Genomic DNA, 21,427 nt, shown 5'->3' on the forward strand with positions numbered 1-21,427 from the left:
GTAAATTGTTTTTACTGTGCAATTATTCTTACTAGTGAACATGCTTGGTTCCCCCTGTGTCTTAGCGTATCGAACTATATAAATTGATCGCACATCAATTTTTTCATTGTATTCACTTTCTAGCTCTGGCTCTTGTATTTCTCCTCACGCTCTTATCTAATGTTTTGTTGCTTTGTGCAGGAATCGGGAGAGGTGATGCTTTACCTTATTGACACATCTGATGAAGGTCACAAGGAGGAAGAGTCGCTATGGATTCAACAGCTGCATTATTGCACTACTCGCCTCTCAGACAATCGCACTTATTTGAAGAGTATTGAGATCAGGAGGGAGTGGGCTGTAGCAGCCTACACTGTGCGCCAGTCAGTGCACACATTTCAGAATGTTCCACGTGCCTTCCGCAGCTTCCAGTGAGCATTACTCTTTCTTGATTCATGTCTCCCTTTTATGCACTGCACAAAAACCGCATTTATGATGTTAGTTTCATGATCAGTTGCTAAGCCTTCAGCATAATTCCGGAGAACAACTGCATTAGAATGAACTGCCGTAGATATTAAAAAATTTAAAAATTTTATTTAAAAATAGTTACACATTCAAAGGTTTGGTTGATAAGTGGCTTTAGGAGTGAAATTGCTCTTTGTCTCCATCGAGATCAGTTTTAATGTTTGAAAGTCCACATCCTAGCTGAAGTCATCTGGGATTCAGAACTCGTTAGAATCTATTACACTTTAACATCAGTTATCTGAAAGGAAAACTAGTATATAATAATAGGTATTAAGGGATATAGTGCATGCACAGCAGCACAGCACACCAGTTTAACTTTACAGCCGTATGCAGGCTGACCACTTAGGTGTACACCAAGTGCATACAGCAACATAGGTATTTTACACATTGACGTCACATCAGCCTTAGAAAACTTCATAAGTACTAATGTATTTTTTAGATGTAATAAAGTTTGCGCTGGAGTATTTTGTAGGAATAGCAGGGGTGAAAGTGCTGATCCAATTGCGCCATTCTGCACCAATCTGACTTGCTGCGCATAAACGGTGATTTCCGCGATAACAGTCGATTGTAAGCGTAAACCGCTAAATTTAACCAATTATTATCGTCGACCGATCAACACCGAGCATTCGCTACCCGAAGGACGCGGCCGCATCCATATCCAGTGAAGCTTGATCACATGTTCAATTATGGTTGCGCAATTCGATTCATTCATGGGGCTTGCTAGTGCTTATCTCATCACTGTTATCGCTGTGGTTTCCCCACAAAAGTGATGGCATCAACACGAGTAACTGCAAATTATCTATTAATACAGTGAAACCTCGATAATTTGTACCAGCTGGAAAAGCGGCATGTTATAGTGAGCGTTTACAAGTATAAATGTGCATCTCCTGACGTGCGCCATCGTCACCATTAAAAAAATACAGTACCACAGCAGTTGTTGCCCAAAGTACCAACCAGCAAGTATTTTCTCCATTTGTGACGAAGTGCAGAAAAGATACTTGGTTGGCACTCTCGCACGAGCGTTTTATAGCGCTCGAATCTCTTACATGCAGGACTCGGGATACGCAGCAACTGAGATAGCGATGGAAGAGGCACTATCAGCTTTTCGCAATACATATGTGCACTTCTCTACTGCGATCTGATACTAAGCAACAACTGACAGTTTCATTCAAACACAGAGTGGTTGCGTGGACTCTATCATCTCTTAGTTGCGTGCAGCGCGGTGCCTATGCTGCCCATGCAGTTTCTGCCGGACGGCTCGCTGTACCGTACGCGGGGATTTGCCGTGTCCATTGCTTATCCCCACTCTACTCCATACTGAGCACAAATGAGCACAGCAGCTTGTCTAATTAGCGAGGGGATAACAAACTTCCACCAAGTGAAGTGCGCCGTGATTATCTAGCGGTCATGAAAACAAGAGATAAGCATTGCCTATCTCTTGTTTTCTCCAAGTTATTTCTCTGTAAGATGTGATGTTTAATGATGATAACATGCACGTATGCACACACACACGCATACACACCAGAAATTTTTACCGGAAATAATTTCGATTGACGATCATGTTTGACCTGAAAAGGTTGCTCCAAAAACAACTTGCATAGCTCCAAAAGACGCCCTTTGGTGCTCTGAACCTGCTCCGAAACCCCCATTTTATTGCACCAAAGCTGCTCCAAAACACTAAAGTCTACTTCCTCCCTTGGAATAGGCAATTTTCGCAGCATTTGAGGCATAATAAAGTGGCAGTTGCACGCAGGTGACGAAAGATTATTAGAGACCAATATGGAAACAAAAGACAATAATGAAATCCTTATACAACAGCAAGTCGAAGAGCAGAATGATTTTTTAGGTAAATATTATTAAGAGACAGTTTTTCTAGGTCCACTAAAAAATGAAAATTCATATTTTGGGTGCATGTCAAGGTACCGATGCAACACTACAATTTCTCAAGAATTACTGCAACTGCAGCCAAAGCATACATTTCTCGATGCCCTGACTTCTAGTGGGCTAGAAAACTTTACCATAGAATTGTAATTGAAGGAGACAGCAGAGAGAAAGGAAGCCTTGCCAGTAGTATATGTGCCTGCTACTGCATGATAACTTGCAATATCTAGTCTGTCATCTGTCCCTTTGAGCATACTATTCACTATTATTCATTAGAAGTATTGTCAAACACAAGAATGACTTGATTGATCATACAAAATGTGATTTTACAAAATCCGGCTTTCATACAGTAGCGTAATTGTAGGGGCTCAGATAGGAGTTTGCTCAGTGAAGAGGGCATAGATGTGTAAATCAGCAGCAGTTTGCACCTGGGAATTGAGCTATGCCATGAAAAATATGTTGCTGTATATCACAATGCGAAGGATTACTGTTCTTGCCTGCACTGAGAAAAAAAAAGCATCTGAAGAAATCTTCAAGGCATCAAGCATTGGGCTAGAGTGCATTCATTTTCAGGTTTTTTGTGTAGTTTCAGTTTGTTGTTTTTAGACATTTTAATTTGACTGTTAGTATGTAGATTTCTTCTTGACCACGTTTCATAAGGGTGACATGTCAGCAGTGATTGATTGTACAGTCAAACCCGTTTATATCAAACTCTAAAGTGCCGCGATATTTGCTCGTTATATCAGTAGTTCGTTGTATATAGACCTGCCCAAAAAACGTCCACTATTGGCCAAATCGGCTTTTTTTCTTTCCTGCGGGTTTTTAATAAACAGTGCGGACAACTCCTCTACTGAAAAGTTAGGCCTTTTTGCGTGTTAACTCTTTTGTTACCATGCGAAAATGGCTATTTTTTATGTCTCAGGAATATTGTCATTAAAGTTGTTTTCTCCTCCTCCTCAGTAATATTGCTTTTGCCAGTTTGAAGAGTACTCCAGGACGCATTGCAGCATACCAAATTATACAAAATGTAATGCTCTTTCCAAAAAATATATCTTGTAGAGCACCAGAAATATTTTAGAATGAATAAAAATGTGAAAAGTGTGCAATGTCAAGTTGCAGTCTGGTAAACAGTGCAAGAAAAACAGTATAAATGTAAAAATATTCAAAACAAAGAAAATTCAGAATATACAATTTAAAGATAAATGACCCAGGAACAATATAAACAATAATAAATGTTGTGGAAAATGTTTCTATTCACATAGACAAAGACAATCAGAACCAAGGTGCTGCTTCGTTGCTCGTGCCATGCTGTGAAGCATTGCTTGTGTTTTTTTTCTTGAGAAACAAGCGAACTCGTACACCTTTCTCAGTGAACTTTTGTTTTTTTGCTGTAAAAGCCTCCAGGTGCTCAAATAGAGATGGATGCCCGTGATGTGAATAATACCTTTATAAAAAAGATGTCCAATGAACTTTGCTATTTCGTCTAGCGTAACCTGTTCGCATGAGCCATCTCATTCCACATATCTTGGCGTTCTTATTTTTGCATGCAAGCATATTTGTTAGCATATTGCACATTGTATTAAAAAAAGAATGATATAGCATGAAGTTCTAAAGCATTTCGCGCTGCTCCGTAGTAAGGGCCAAGATGTGCTCCGGTGGCCTCCTTGTCGTTAAGAGAAGCTCTGTCTCCGGCGCCAGCATGCCGCACACCAGTGAAGTGTGCACCTCGCATGTAACCAGAAGAGCTATAAGATTGTGCACAAAGGTCAGTAGCTACGCACTTGCAACAAAGAAGACAACTTGAGGCCGTAAACAAAACAAACCCATGAACGGCTGTGAATGTATCAGGCTACAAAACATCGTCGCCACAATACTCGAAGCTGGGGTTCTGTCATCACGAACTCCAAGCTCGTCCTGCAACACTGGTGCGCACATGGTGACGTTGCCATAGGAGAGACTAGTGACATTAGATGCAACCCTGTGTCTGATATACAATATAAGGGAAACAAAAGCAGCTGTAAAATGGCTGAGAAGGCCATATCGATACTTTAAACATGTGACAGACCTTCGAAAATATTTGTTGTAGAATAAATTCTGCCTGATTCACAGCAACACCCCTTTATTGAACAGCTGGCTTTAATTTCCAACAATTATTACTGCTCAACGCTGTCGAATTGCGAAGCTGGCTTTTTAATTCAATATTTGGCTTGCGAACATTTTATTCCTTACAGACCGTCGATACTATTGTGGCAGAATCAAGAGGGGCACACACTTTTGGTCAAGTTCGCCAGTCTAGTACATTTTTCCAACAACACACATGCATTGGTTTGCGCAAGCGTCTTTTAAAAATCACTATGTTGTTGAAACGAACCAATTCAAATTGATTCTGGAATTTGAGTGGTTGTACTAACTATTAGAAAGTGCTGGGTGCACAAAAAACAAGTTTAAGAAGCCGAAATTGACGAACCAAGGTTTTGATCACCGATGATCGATTTGAATAGGCACGGTAAAGAAAGAGTTAAACGACGGCCGTTTGCTCATGAGTGAATTCAACCACGTATGCAATGAACTAACGCCCTTCCACTGAAGTGCAATACAACCACGTTGAATCAATCATCTCTGGCTAGTTGCATGCAGCACGTCAATTACTCAGCTCTCGCCGTTGCATGCCAGCTCGCTTGCTGTCCAATGTATACGCGTGCTTGTGCATTCATCGCTCATGCTTCACCTGGATACGACGAGTAGCTTGTTCGTTTAACACAACAAAGAATTTGCAGGAAACGCACGCAAGTGGCCTCGCATGACATACTTGTACCACCATAACTCTGCGGAGCAGTTATATGCAGATGACTGTGATAAGGTTGTTGACCATGAGTCAAAATGGCACGTTCTTTGCCACCAGCCACATTGCCATCCCTCTTTTTTGATGCTTATCTGTTAAGGCGCCACTGCATCCGCGTGGAAGCTATCACTAATCGACGGGTCTTCGTAATTACCAAAAGGTGGAAAACCTTTTGCAGCACATTGTGGTCTGAGCATTGCAGTTAAGAACTGAGCATTGCAGTTAACTTTTATGCGACAAAAGTTATCGCTTCTTGCATTTATGGCTTCTTATGTTCGAAGACATTTTTGGTTAATCGTCAGTGGCCATAGATGCCGAGAACTGCGTCATAAAAGTTTCTCGTGCGAAAGCTGACTGCAAGTCTTCATGCTACCTCCTATTTATTTGCCTTTTTTTTTTTCCTCGCTTCCGTTCTGCTGGCGAAGAGACGTCTGGAGAAGTGAGCGACCTTGCTCACAACGTCCGAAATCTGCGTGCGGTGGTCACAGTGGTCTATAATATCTTCAGCGCAAGTAATCTGTAACGGGGCACACTCGAGTGTGCGCCTATCACATGTTTTAGAATGCCTGTTTTAAAATATTTTTCGCTTTGCATGCGCCATATTTTTACCGCGACTGTGTCGGAAGTGTTCATTGTAAAAGTAAGAGGCTTTGAAAAATGTTCACTGTATGTGGACTCAGTTTTGATCGGTAGCATAGGAAAAATCAAAAGTGCACCAAAAGTGCACCAAAATCTGGGATCGTTATAAGTGAGTTGGATTGTAGCTTGCATTTCATCATTTTCGTGTTGTGTGTCTCAGTGTTTCGAGTTTGTCTGTAGTGCACAGTGCATTAAAAGAGGAACATGAGCTAATTCAATCTGTGCGGTTCTTATAAGCATGGGCACTTCTATACATGAGCTTTTCTCTATCATAATGCTAACTAATCATAGGGGATGATTGGACCAATGGATGATTCATGATTGAGGTATACTGCGTGGCAGAAAAGAAGGGTGGCAAGCAGATGGGAGCAAGTGCAGACTATCAACTGAAAGTTTATTTTTATAACATGCTACCCACTCAATCACGCACACACACACAAACACACACGCATACAGGGTGTCCCAATTATCAAAAAAAAGAGGAACGGCGTTACGAGAAGCAAAGCTAGTGCGTACTGTTCCCAGTGTTCTGTAGTAGCCGTTACTAATTTTTGTTAATTACAATTAATTTGTCATAATCATATTTGTAACTCGTGCGTAAATGCTGTAGTACACCTGTGGGCTCAAATTTGGGTGCAGGTTAAAGAACCCCAGATGGTCGAAATTTCTGGAGCCCTCCACTACGATGTCTTTCATAATCATGTGGTGGTTTTAGGACGTTGAACCCCACATATCAATCAATCATATTTGTAACTGAAAAAGTGCTTGTCTAATTATCAAAATTTCAATGAGGGAGATGTGCCTATGTTGAAACATCTTTCTGAGCTACTTTTTGCCACATACTTGCATGCTCTTTTTTTTTTTTTTTGATGAAGAGAGCCCACGAAATACCAAAAATGACACGTGACTAGACAGCTGCCTACATCAAAAAGAAGCACCCTCAAACAAGCTCACTTTTAGATAGCCAGTAGCGATTAAAAAATGTAGAATGAAAAAAATACTTATCGTGCTATCTGCCACACCACGTCTGAAGAAGCGAGACGCCCTATTCTTACACACTTAAGCTGTAATCGCTCTAATCAAAACAGTGATCCAGCCGCGAACAGTTGACCGTGAGATATTATTCGTGATAGCGATTTACGATCAAGCGGAAAGTATCCCAGAAAAACTGCAACATGTTGTTGGCACCCGACCTGTAGTACCCTTGCCAATATGCAAAACGTCTCTGGCAACAGAAAAGAAGCAAAGCGGTTGCTTCCACTAAGATTATTTGAGGGTGCTGGTTCCTTTTGTAGGTGTAAGCGCAGTCACATGTTATTTTCCTATTTTGTAGGCTTTCTTTATTCACACACACACACACACACACAAAAAATGAGCACGCATTCAATACTTTATTGGATGTAGCATAGACAGGTGTCATTTCAAGAGATGCACATCTGCCTCAATGACATTTTGATAATTGAAAGAGTACTTTTCGAATTATAAGTATAATTAGAATAATTAGGTAATAGTCATTTGCCAAAAAATTAGTAGCCACTACTTTAGTATACGGGGAACGATATGCACTAGGCTTACTTCGCGTAACACCGTTCCTCTTTTTTGAAGTCATGCTGCGTGATAGTTAGGACGTCCTGTATATAATTTGACTAGAACAGAAAGTGACAAAGAACACAAATGGTTAGCGGTTACATAACAATGAACCTTGCACACCCAGTGCACTGTGACACTGTATAAAATACTATTAGAAGCAGTTAATGTATGCTTTTGCTTTTAGTCTAGGAAACAGATGATGCTGTTTTTCTTTGCTATACAAGTTACACTTGCCCGTGCATTGTACAGTAGACTCTCAGTAAAGCGTAAATCTGTTAAATGGAACTGTTGCCAAATTGGAACAACTGCCTCTAATATAATTGGTTTCGTGCTTGTATTGTGTACCCCCATTCATCTCTTAGTAAACAAAACTCCTGTTAAATGGAATATATTTTTTCAGTTCCTTCAGGTTCTCTTTAATTAGGGTCCACTTTATACGATTTGTCTATGCATGCCCATTATCAAAGATGGAAATTATTTTTTATTGGGAATGATTTTTTAATTAAGCTTGGCATGTAACCTTGGTTAATAAGTGTTTGCAAGACAACACCTTGCCATTAAAAGTGAAATATCTAACAATGGTGATACATTAAGTTAATGTAAACAGAATGCTTGGCACTTCAGGATGCCAATTTTTCAAGAATACCAAGCAATAAAAGTACGTAGTATGTTCTCACTGCATTGTTCGTTAGCTCTGATGCAGCCACGTGTCTTAAAATTTAGGCAGTCAGAGTGGACATTTTCGTGGCACCAGTTGTCACATGGTATTTTGACTTTGGTCCTTTTTACCATGCCTCAGCAGTGTCTGCTAGCAGCAGAGGACTTTTTTACAGTTGAGAGGTGTTGAAAGTATAACATGTTTTTTCAACAGGGCCCACTTGAGTTCGAAGATTCCTGCTCTGCAGAAGGCATTGTCTAGCATTCATGTAGATGTGCACAAGCTGACAGCAATGATGAAAGTCGTGCATGAAAGGCAAGTTGCTTTGTCCTTTTTGGCATTTCCTTCTCAGCATACAGCTGAGAAAAAAGACGTGCATGTGGTTAACAAAACTATAAACAAGTAGAAATTCAGGGTGGAAAACTTTTAACAAAATATATGAAATTTTGTTAAGGATGTTCCTTATTTTTTTATTTCCTTTCTGTCTATATATGTAGCCCTTCCCTATTTTTTTATTGAAATCAACAGGGTCGTAATTAAATGAATGATTAAAGAAATAGTCAACTACCGCTGCTAACAGTGTGCTGTATTGCAAGTATTTCAGCTTTTTTTTTAACTGCCACAGTTGTCGTTCCTGGCCTGCTCTGCTTTTTTCATTACGATAAGTTGACAGTCATTTAGCTTTTCATTTTTCTGTTCCTTCAAAAGTACTGATAGGTGCACTACTACATTTATAATTATCAAGGTAAGACTTAAGTGCTAGAACATGAATTTTAAAGAGATATGTATATCAAAAATTACATGTCTCTTATTTTTACTTGTTTTCTTTAGTTTTTTTACTGCTTTTATGGCAAAAAAGGAATCAAGGCTGTAATTAAACTTGAAATAGGTTAAACTTATTTTTAAAAAGTACTAGGTGCCCATTCAAAACTAATAAAAGCTTATTGTATAGAGTCCCCTGAAAATTGTTACCTGGCTGCTTGCCATAGCATTTTGCGTAAGGAGTTCGCTGAAGCCTCATGCTGAATGTAACAATGATTCCCAAGCTCTCATGATGGAAGAAATAATTTTAAAAAACATACCTTTGCCATATAGATGATTCTACATTTAAAATTCTTTTTCCTCATGGTGCAGTTTTGGGCAGCTTCTTGAGTTCGGACTTCATGTTCTTGGTACTTCTAATGACCAGATTGCAATGAAATTTTTTCCATGTGTATTCTTTAATATGTGAAAATTGTAATTATCTCCATCAAATTTGATATAACTTATTCATAATCTCACAGCATGCAATTAGTATGTACTGAGAATCTTAGGGCTTAGCACTTTATCAGGGGTACAACAGCTGCACTAAAACCGTGAACTTTGCTCAAATTTCACCACCCTGCTCCAAAACGCCCAGCCAGCCTCAAAATTTTTCTGGTGCGTTAATTTCGGTAGGAAATGCAGGCCACGTCAGCCACCTGCAGTTTGCGCCATTCGTAAAAGCGTGCAGACCCTAATCATAGTACCTAGAATGTACTTCAAATATGACCAGATAAAGTAACAGTGCTGCGCACCCATCGGTGCATTGACCGCAGTGAATACCTATTGGTGGGTCGTCAGAACTTCAAGACAAAAATGCATTGCTGTAGCCTCCAAAGCTTCGCGGGAAATGTAAATTTTCTAGCCTGAGAACGTGGCTATGGCTTGTTAGTAACTAAAGCTGGAAGTGTATGCAGTGTTTTTCTTCTTTTTTTAGTTGCTTCATCTTAGCCCTGGTCCTGGCGATAGATATCCGGTACCGTCGCCGGACCAATGGGCGCACGCTGTTGTTACTTTACCTGGTCGAACGTGCTTTGCAAAGGAGCCAAATCAGCACCCCTCCCGCCCCCCCCCCCCCCTCCCGTAAAAGAAGAAAAAAGGTGGGAAGTTGGGGGAGGTGTAGCGGTTAGAAAATTTCTTGAGTTTAGTTCTAACCCAGGCAGAAAATGCTGCTTAAGCCACCTTCACTACACCAGTATCCTGCGGAAAAGCGTATTGAGATTTGGAAGAGCCTGTTAGTGCTATTCACGGGACACTAAACATTTTGCTAAGTTACTCATGCGTTTGTATGCCACATAATTGTAAGTACCAGTATAATAGCTGATGTCTAAATAAGCTACTGGCAATCATATGGAGCAGTGTATAACATTTCTTCTTTCCTAAAAAAAAAACAACTAAATTGTGCGCCAGTTTTTTATTGTGAGAGCAATTATATGGACATTCTCAGCTGGACTTTGCCGTTCTTGCAACGTTGACGTGGGCGTCGCCGTCATTCATAGTATATGTATGTATAAGTATCTATATCTATGAAAACACAAGAAAGAAATTAACGAAAAGACTGCGGCACGCAGAATCGAACTTGGGACCTCTTAAACGTGAGTGCGAGGCATTAACCACTGAGCCAAGCACATCCCTCAATGTTGGAATGGCAAGCTATCTATATCCACCACTTACCGTTGGTGACGGGCATCTCAGGGGGGAACTATCGTGTTTTCAGCATTACCAGCAAGATGGCGCAACGACGCGGCGATGCGCGCTCTCATTTTCTACGTGTATTTTGCCCCACAGAGGAGGGGGTAGATGCTCCTTCACGTGCCCTCATCTCGTGGTGTGGGGAGGATAGTAAGTTTTGGCTGGCCTTTGGCTTTCATCGGAATGATTCTTTTGTAGTTACTGAGCGCACAAAGGTAACTTCAATTGTTGCACAGTTTTCAGATACAGCGCACTTTTCAGATACAGCGAAGTAACAACTGAGATGCTTATTCGTGTTCTTCAGTAGTTGTGAGTACGTTTCATACGTTATTTGTGCGTGAGAAACTTGGGGCACGTTTCAATCTGTTTGCCATTCTGCGCGTGACCTTCCAATTTGTTGCTATCACGTTCATTGCTTCGCCTTTGCGGTGAAGCTGTGACTCCTTTTTTTTTTTCACAACCCTGCTCCTTGGTTTTACGAATCACCCAAATTTCAGGGCCATGAGCTTGGCAGATTCATATATAAATTCGCAGAGTTTGCCAAATTATTTGACAGGCACAGCAAATGCTAATATGGACTTTATCACTGTTTGCTTAGTGAGGTGGTTCAAAATACTAATTTTATTGAAATAGCAGTGCTCATGTTCACACTGCACGATTTAGGTGATGTTGAATGGTTTATACATATATACAGTGGAACTTTCAAATATACGACTTTCAGGAGACCACGCAAAATCTTCGTATAATCCAGGTGTCCTATAATCGAAAAACCAAGAATATAGGCACTGATGGTCGTTGTTGCCCCACAACAGTTGTCACATAATGCGTAAGAAAGTCCGCGGCACAAATTTACGCTGCTCCGATGAAGGTAGATTAAATTACTTGAAAAAATGACAACCACGCATTTTATCGGAGGAGTGAACAAATCTTTATTCTCACCTTTTGAAAAAACCTGTGATTTTTTTCTGCGAGTTTGCTCAGCCACGGTGCATCAGCTTTCTTTTGATAGCTGCGACATCTGGCAGCAAGTCATCGATCTTGTCGCGTGCGCAAGCAAACCGCCGAATGTTGTCGACGTAGCACAACACGTCCGCGTGCGTCGGAACGGACGCACTAGCCTCTGTAGTGTCATCTATCTCTTCCTCGTCGGAAGTTCCCGCAGTGTCAGGACGCACAGTTTCGATAATGTCATCCAGCGACACTGCACTGCACACTGCAACGTCGTCGTCGCACCAACATAGTCCGTGAAGGATCCAGGCAGCTCCAGGTTGCCGAACTCTGGTAGCGGAACCGGAACTAGCTGCTGTCTAGCCCTCTGGTAGCTAGACAGCAGCTAGTTTTGGTTCCCGCGGCTGTCCCAAACGTAGACAGGCTCAACAATCTGCGTTCAACACGTCCGGTACAACGACGTGAAATCTACTGAAAGTTATCGCATACTAGAAAGCGAGCTCGAAATTATCTGCCATTTTACCTGCTCACAGCTGTCTCTACTAAGAAGGCAGAAAACAAAACAAAAAAAAGGCCCCAACAGAAGTGCGCAGTGCAATGCGACTAAGCAAAATGAATGCTCTCCGGCTGGCTCTGAACAACGTTGGCTGTGGCTAGCTATGGCCGACAGCGTGTCGAAAAATTGAAGAGGCCCTGTGGTGGCAGTGGTGGCAGAGCGGATAGTGTGCTAGAACGTGCGGAGGAACAAACTCGGTTCCTCGGTTTCCCGACTTTTTTTCATCTGGCCGCAGTGTGCTTGCGTGGCAGCCTGCGTGCGTCATCATAGTTTTTTTTTTTCTCGGACAGTCCAGCTAAGCGTCGTACGAGGCGGGACAGGCGTAAAATTGCATCGTAGAATTGAGGTTTTCAATACATTAGTTTCATGGGGGTTTTGCTGGGACCAAGCCAATTCGTTGTAAAGCGTGGGTCGTCGCAGGACCGGGGGACGTATAATCGAAGTTCCACTGTATATATACATTTTTTCAAAATGTAAGCCTTCTTAGTTATACTGCTCCAAATTTGGTATTTCATGATAAAAAATGTATGATTTTTCTGCCGTAGCCTGCTCCAAATTTGTATTTTAGTGCTCCAAAAGTAACATTTTGCTGCTATAAAAATTGCTCTAAATTGTATTGTTGCACCCCTGCATTACAATTTTTCTTGTTTATTACCTTGTTAGTTATTTGCATTTTACACTTAATGCGGTGCAATATGAGCCATTAATGGCTCATAATCATGTAGGTTTAGCGGCAGAAAAAGTATGTCCAAAAAAGAGCTATTTTTTACACATTGCTGTGGTTGAAACAGAAAACTATGCAACTTACTTTAAATAGGATTACATACAATTTGAAATCAGCCTAAAAACCTATATGAACAGCAAAAATTTCAATGCCCTAGGCCACAAATTTAAGAATCTTTTTTCTGGGGTACTTTGAAGGGGCCCTCAAACACTTTTTCAAGTAACCTTGGAATAGATTCACTAAAAAAGCTTATTGCCTTACAAATTCAAGGGCACAAAAATTTCAAGCACCCGTCTAGTACAAGCGGAGTTATAAAGGCTTGTCGCGCGCTCCAATCACATTCTCTTTTTCGTCGTCCTGACGAAAGCACTGGAAGCTAAGCAGGGGTGGATGGCATGGGTAAATAAAATACGTCACGTGCCCCTCGAAACCTTGAGCACTGTTTTTCTTTTTTGTTCTTCGAGTACACAGCTTTTTCAGTGTGATAGCGCGTGCACGCGTGAACAAGTCGCGGCCTCCTGCGGCGATCCCTGTAATCACCGAGCGCACCATGTTCAAATCGACCAATAGCTGATACGAGGCCTTCTACGAACGATTTTTGAGCTTCCTTCATCATTTTTCAAAAAAATAGAAAACAACTTTTAGCTGCCTTTCATAATTTATTGTGAATTGCAGGCCGCGTGCTGCGCTATAATATTTGGCTCGCGTGTTCTCGGGAGACTCTACTGCCGATTGGCAGCGTTTTCTGACCATGCACAAAAAGTGTTGCAGGGCCCTTTCAAAGACGGTCATCATATTTTATGAAAATGTATGTTCAAACTTGAACTTTTAAGGGTAGATGCAGGTCATTTCTTAAAAATGACCTATTTTTTGTTTTCACCTGTTTTGATAAGATTATTACCTCTGCTATTCTAAAAAAAAATGATGTCGAGATTCAACTGGAAATGCTTTAAAATTGTGTCTAAGCAGCACGAGGTGTCTGCTAAAAGGCCAAAAGTGTGCAGTCTTCGACCACTTTGCCGCTGATTATGCGCCGCCGCTTGCCATTGTCGATCACTTGAGGCGAAGGGCGGAGCCTCACTTTTCAACTAAAGACCGTTTCCCACGCCGCTGCAGCGCAAGAATAATAAAAAGCATGCTTTTGCTGTGCTTTTCGGGTGCTGCGACTGGCTTTTTGAAGCCTACTTGCAGGGTCCATGTCTCGTCAAGCAGCGCAGCTTAGCAATGCTTTTCTTGTGTGTTTATCTTCATTATGGATGACGAAAGCTGTAGTTAGCGTGACAGCTACGCTGTAAACAGGAAATCTGTTGTGGCAGCGCACTTTGTAGGAGTTAGCTATGAGCAGCTGGTCTGATTTCCAGCAATTCTTGGCTTGCAAAAGCCAATGCATCATAAGTCAGTACCACAGCCATCAGCCGGAACTTTTGCGATGCAGCAATGGATGCCATCTGCTCCAATCTTGCGAGATCGAGGGAGCTTACAGTGAGGGAAGCTAGCGGGGATGACATTGCGGTTATCTATGATGGTACGTGACACAAACATGGTTACAACAGCCACAGTGGCACTGGCACTGTTGTGTCCCTCGACAGTGGACTTTGTTTAGATTTCAAAGTCCTGTTAAGGGGAGATGCTACTCAAAGACACTTTTTTTTTTAATATTCATTCTAGAGCAATGAAACTTGAGCCTTCTATGGAACTTTTTATGCTGATTTCAAGTATATAATTAGTTTTCTTGCAAGTTGCCTACTTTTAGCTCTGCGAAATGACAAAGTGAATACCTTAACTCTTTTGCCCCCCCCCCCCCCCCTCTTTTCATCCTTAAACTTCCGTAATTTTTTATCATTTATAGTTCATAATGTTTGAAATAAAGTCTAGAATGCAAATAACTAATTAGTAAGCACATACAAATTATGTAATAGGCGTGAAAAATAATAGACAAAAAAAGTTCATATTTCATCTACCCTAGTAAAGGTTTACATAGAATTTTTTATTATGCAATAAAATATTGAAATTAAAACTAGATAATTGCATTTGCCGTAGTTTGGAAAAAATCTGGGCAAAATTTCATGCAGATCCGAGCAGTAGAAGTGCCCGAAAAAGGAGGGGCACATTGAAAAAAATGGCAAATATTGTGTTTTGGGAAAAACAAGTTTTTAAGTTAAAATTGAGTTTTTATTTATAAAAAATATAATTAAATCTAACAAAAGTTGTGCACCAAAAAGAAAAATACTTCTTGTAGTGACCACTGCGACTGAAATACGCCAGCCCCATGAGTTTGTCCCTCTCTGCTTTTTCGAGCCGACTCCTCACAGACATTTCGCTCACAAACAGGGCCATGAAACGCTTGCCAAATTTCTGCTCCATTTGGCAGAGCCTTGTGCCAACTACAAGCTAGGAAGAATTTCGACAGGACTGTGAAATCCAAACCAAGTCCAGTGTCATGCCATTTTGCGGTCATGTTTGTGCCACATACCGTCGTACATAATGGGAATGTTGTCCCTGCTAAGTTCTCTCACTGCGAGCTCTTTCGACCTCGCAAGATTGGCGGTGACGTAATCCATTGCCGTATCACGAACTTTCCGGCTGATGGGTGTGAATGACTTTTTACGCATTGGCTTTGCAAGCCACCAAATTAACTGCCGCAAATCGGACCAGCTGCTTGTAGCTTATTCCTATGGAGTGCGCCGCACAACGGCTTTCACTTTCGAGCAATGCTTTTTTCATTCATAACGAAGACGATTACACTAGAAAAGCATTGTTCAGCTGCGCTGCTCGACAAGACATGGACCCCGCAAATAGGTTTCACAGCACATACAGGCTCGCAGCGGCCAATGGCGGTCTCCGATTCCTACCAAGTGATAAGCCAGTTGCGGCGCTCAAAAAATGCGCAGAAGAGTGAGTCTTTTTATTATTTCCTGCGCCGCATCAGCTAGGGAAACTGTTGTTGCTTGAAGAGTGAGGCTCGACTCTTCAGCTAATGTGATCAACAATGGCGAGCGGCGGCGCATTATCGGCAGCAAGGTGTTCAAAGACTGCACACTTTGGACCTTTTAACAGGCACCTTGTGCTCTTTAGATGCAATGTTAAAGCATTTCTAGTTAAGTCTCCACCTGTATATTTTTTCCATAACAGTAGAGGTACTAATCTTATCAAAACAGGCAAAAATAAAAAAACGGTAATTTTGAAAAAAAACTCGCGTTTTTCGACCTGCATCTCCCCTTAAACTTCTGCCTAGCTTGCAGTCAGCACAAGGCTCTGCTAGATGGAGCGAAAAAGTTTTGCAAGTGTTTTATGGCCCTCTCTGTGAGTGAAATGTCTGTGAGGAGTCGGCTCGAAATAGTCGTGAGAGACGAACTTTTGGTGCTGGCAAATTTTAGTGGCAGTCGCCACTACAAAAAAGATTGTTCTTTTTTGCACAAGTTTCATTGTATTTAATGTCATCTTTCATAATTAAACATTCAATTCTAACTTTAAAACTCATTTTTTTCTCAAAACACAGATTTTGCCATTTTTTCAATGTGCTCCTTCTTTTTCGGGTAGTTCTAGTGCTTGGATCTGCATGAAACCTTGCCCAAATTTTTTCAAAGTGTGAGAAATGCAATTATCTTGATGAAATTTCAATATCTTTATACTATAATGAAAATATTGCAATATTTTATGTAAACCTTTACTAGGGCAGGGGAAATATGGTGTTTTTCATGTCTGTTATTATTTTTCATGTCTATTACATATTTTTTAAGCACTTCCTAATTAATTTTTTGCATTCTACACTTTGATTGATGGATATATGGAGTTTAACGTCCCAAAACCACCATATGGTTATAAGAGACAGCGTAGTGGAGGGCTCTGGAAATTTCGACCACCTGGGGTTCTTTAAGGTGCACCCGAATCTCAGCACAGGGGCTTACAGCATTTTCGCCTCCATCGAAAATGCAGCTGCTGCAGCCGGGATTCGATCCCGCGACCTGCGGGTCAGCAGCCGAAAATATTAGCCACTAGACCACCACGGCAGGGCTCCTCCATTCTACACTTCATTTGAAACATTATGAACTATCAATGGTAAAAATTTACGGAAGTTTAGTGATGAAAAGAGATAAGCAAAAGGCTTAAGTTTCTGACTTTGTCATGTCGCAGAACTGAAAGAATGCAGTGATCCCTCTCCTGCGCCAAAGTGTGCCAAATCAGATTTTCTGCCCCATCCTGATAATATCAAGGGGAATTGCGCCAAACTATGCCAAAGTCAGATTTGGGAGCGTCTATCACCAGCATTAGCCACGTGGGTGCATGAATACATGGGCACCTTGTTCTCGGGACTACCAAAGTTACATTGGCGTAATTATATTATTGTGCTGTATAAACAACGGTTAGGCGTGCGTCCTAAAATCCACGATGCTATGTTCGGTGCCAGCACAACGCTGTTGTGCAAGTCCGCTTAACGGCGAAACAGGCTCTCCGCACAGGCTCGTGGTGTATAGTCCAATCGGTAACTTGAAACTGTGGTGGCGATTCATGGGTGAATGTTGTCCATTCCAGGAACGCTGCTGATAGTTCATTTGAAGAGTTGCGTGGCATGTAATAAAGCAATTCTACTAATAACTGCACGTGCCGCCAGAATGTCTGTCACGTCTATGTCTGCACATCGCTATCTAATTTTTTGTGCTTCGCGTCCACAGAAAAATACGTAAATAGTGGTTACGCATTGACACTTTTTCTCTAATCCATGGATCATTATACAGAAGTTCTGTGTCGTAATTTCTTCCACCAGCACATCCGCGTTTAAAATCCCTGTGGCGGTAAAAGCCCCCTAAAAGACCCTGCCCTTTTGAACTTGAGGTTGCTAGGGTCCAAATTGAAAATTCTTGCATGCTTTCTTTTTAAATGTCATATCATTTATAAAAGCATGCGTCCTGGTCGGAGCAGCCACAATTCGGTTTTAATATGCGCAGCTTTAGGGAGGCCATCGCTGACGGCTCTGGTGTCGGAAGGCTTGTAAAGCGGCTACATCCTGTTACACATCCGCCTCTCGCTTTCCAGAGTCAATAGCTGACGGTTAGTAAAAGATGAACATCACAGCATCGCATTTATTGCTTCGTTTAAGGGAGGGGTGGAGGGGAGGCTGGTGCGTCGCTTGAAGTAGCTGACATGCGTTATCTTGAGGTGTAATGAGACTGTTCATGAACTTTCTGTGCTACTAACATCTGCTTCGCGTTTAGATAACTGACAGCACGAAAGCTTCGGCAACTGAAGTGATCATTGTCCCTTTAGCCAGCGTTCTTTTGAGTTGCGTGATATCGGATCTAAAAGATACAATTTGTTAGTTTCACTTACATTCTTAGCAATGAGTGTGATACCAACAAATTGCATTGTTATACTAAATAATAGGGCTTGACATCATCCGTGAGAAGCGCTAGCTTTGGGGTTGCCATTTCTAAGGTTCGCACACTCGCAAAAACTTGAAAACTTGCTGCACGCGCTGTGCTCGATATCCGCGACTTGGGTGACCACAGACCCCCGAAACGTCTCTTGCACGTCGATGCACGTGCATATGGAATCACACTTGTCTAGAGCACCAAACCGGCCACTCCTGCTGGCGTTTTCTTCAGAAATGTGTAAAGAGAGGCGTCGTAATGCTACCAGACATGCTTGTACGGCGTGTTAGGTCCTTGTGCTTTAATGTAAGCATCAATGGAAGCTTGTAGCTAACCTGAGATAGAAGCCGCGGCCAACAACAGTGTCGACAGGCACACGTTCCACTGCTCTAGACTAGTGTGATTCTATCTGTACATTCTGAATGGCACGTACGAATGGACCTCTGAAATGGCGTGATGATGGTGTGGCCGCCTTGCGATGAAGGCTCAGTGCATACCCTCATATGGCCGCTCTATAAAGCGAAGCACTTTTCGCACAGTCTGTTCGTGTTGAAAGTACAAGGTGGAAGGGTATACCAGCCGTAAATAGCGTGTGCACCAGCGATCTACCCTTAAAAGTCAAAGATCATAACAATACCTCCCCCCCTCATGTTTCTCGCTCGATCCTTCGTGTCCCTTGGAGACTGGCGGCGCGTTCCTCTCTGCTTGAGCAACAATCACTAGAAGGTCTGGCACATGGGGTGATGTTATTGCATCCGCCCTCAGTGCAAAAGAGATATTTCGGCTCTTCTTATCTCTTCTTCACTCGCGTTCGTCACCCTGCTCGCGCGCTTTTACCCACGTGTAAAGCACGATGCGCTGGGGGATGTTATCGATTGGGACATCACACAAAACATGACAGCCAGTAGCATAGCCAAAAAGGGGGGTCACATCGGGAATGTCCTCCCCCCCCCCCCTCCGAAATTTTTTTGCCGTAGCATATATAGTGCAAAATGACCTTTTGCCTGCCCCCCATGCCCCTTCAAATCAAAGTGCAACCCCCACCAAATTTTTAAAAAGGTGTGGCTACACCCCTGGCAACGACAAAAACCAGTCGAAAATGTCCACATAATTGCTGTCTCATTAAAAACAAAATGGATCTTGCCTTAGAGTTGTCTCAGGTGTATGCAGAAGGTATGCTGTGAGATTTTTTTTTATGTACTGGTTTTTAGAGGACACGGTAAGGTGTTTTTAGAGTATAGACAGAAAGAACGCCCTAGCCATATAAAGTATCGCTGCAAAAGGAAAATGAAGTTTGTTAAGTTGTGTAGTTGCAGCACAGAAATGAGGGCTGGAGAAGTCTGGATTTCTGAGACTAGCTGAATAGTGTCGTATTATGCCCAACAGTCTAATCAGTCATAAAGAAAAAGAACCTTTTTTTATTCAAGTCATTGTAGGGAAATTCACTTGGGACTGTGTGAGTCTCTAGCATTCTTTATCATAGCATTTGTCCACCTATCTGCTGATAACCACATAGGTGTACTTTTATAGTTATTTCATGAAGTACAATTTTATTCAACCAGTATTCTGTTTGTTTGCTACAGAAATAATCCCTGAACAAGTTTTTCCAGAATGCTCAACAGCATGATGCCATTATTCTTGCATCATCAACTGAAATAGGAAGTGCTTCTATGATTGGCTCTATGGAATTTGCAATGAATCTAAGTATTCCTAGCTCTTCACAAGAGCCTTAGAATATTTTTTTGTCCTTGAATGTAAATGCAACTTGCTTCTCCTCCAGAATTTGAAGTTAGGTGCTCCAGATTGTTCCAATATGGAAAATTTTTCTACTCTAATGTGCTCCAAATGAAAAATTTTGCTGTGCCAATGTACTCCAAAATGAAAATCTTCTGCTCCAAAAATTGCTCCAAATCGGAAGACCTCGGTGGCATCAGTAAGAATGTAACTTCCAAGAAAACTAATTATATATTTGAAATCAGCATAAAAAGTTCTATAGATAGCTCAAGTTTTATTGCTCTAGAGTGAGTGAATATTAAAAAAAAGTGTCTTCGAGTAGCATCTCCGCTTAAAGGGACACTGAAGAGAAAAATTATATTTTTTTTCGTATTAGTAATGATGCTTTGATTCTGCCAAAAACACCAAAGCTGTTGCTAGGAGATGCTTAGTAAGTGACAAAATGCGCAAAAAGAAAATGCGGGTGGCAATGCTACCTTAAAGTTCTCACACCAGTCACTGTGACGTCATGAATATTGACAACGTCTGCTGGGGCAGATCTTAATCGGCGAAAATGATGTGTATTGTCTTCTGATGGAGCCAGAGACTCAACATACCTAGTTTCAGGAAATTTATTAGACGAAGAATAAAACAGCGCTAAAGGCAGGACAGGAAGACAAAGAAATGGTGCTGAACTAACAATTAAAATTTTTTGCAAAACAACCGAAATACTATATAGAAAACGGGTATTTGCACTGAACCACGAAATGTATGCAGAAAAGCACCTAAATGTGATAAAAGTCATACAGGAACACACATTCAAGGAACTGTCATATCAGTGGACCCCTTCAGCTTATGACACTCAGCATGTGGTCTTTTAGATAGTCTTGTGGCCTTCAGCTTAAACACACAGCATGTACCCTTTTAGATAGTCTTCTGGCATGGCATTCAAGTAATCAGCCAGTACCTGTTACACCCACTGGCACCCTCTTACTGCATGTCGGTGCCAACTTACTTTTCACTGCTTCATTGCGTTACTATTATTTCTTTTTTGTTATTGTCCTCTGCAAATACCAATGTATAATATTGTTAGGTTACTTATTTGTGCTATTTATCCTAATAATCTTTACATATTGTTCAAATTTATACTATTGTTATATAACTGGAACACTTCTTTTATAAATATAACCACTCCTCTCTGTAATGTCTGTTGACCCTGAGGGTAAATAAATAAATTGCCCAGGAGACAGCAGATGAATGATTTGAGTTCCTTTTTACACTAAATTATAAATGTCCTGCTACATGCTATGCAGTAACATTCAGAAGCGTTCACTACAGATTAGCAGTCTTTCTTCTTTTCTTTCTTTTTTTTTTTAGTATGTTTAAAAAGCATTGAAAGTTCCCTTTAATTAATACAGCTGAGCACATCTAACCTAACACATTTGTGCTAATAAAAGAGGCGTCATACAATAGATGTGACGATATGTCCCAGCAGCTGTCTTTCTTTTATTCC

The 21,427-nt window shown here is 41.3% G+C and overlaps 1 protein-coding gene across 3 annotated transcripts in view; it reads left to right on the forward strand.

Moving 5' to 3' along the window:
* LOC119161269 (inhibitor of nuclear factor kappa-B kinase subunit alpha) overlaps positions 1-21,427 on the forward strand; it is a 103,957-nt gene that overhangs the window by 34,682 nt on the left and 47,848 nt on the right. For all 3 annotated transcript variants that reach the window (XM_075879621.1, XM_037413658.2, XM_075879620.1), the window contains exons 10-11: positions 181-407; positions 8,325-8,426. In XM_075879621.1, the coding sequence (XP_075735736.1) occupies positions 181-407; positions 8,325-8,426 (329 nt within the window). The remainder of the gene's footprint in view (positions 1-180; positions 408-8,324; positions 8,427-21,427) is intronic.

The sequence above is a fragment of the Rhipicephalus microplus genome, chromosome X (genome assembly GCF_043290135.1).
Source record: "Rhipicephalus microplus isolate Deutch F79 chromosome X, USDA_Rmic, whole genome shotgun sequence".
Taxonomy (NCBI): domain Eukaryota; kingdom Metazoa; phylum Arthropoda; class Arachnida; order Ixodida; family Ixodidae; genus Rhipicephalus; species Rhipicephalus microplus.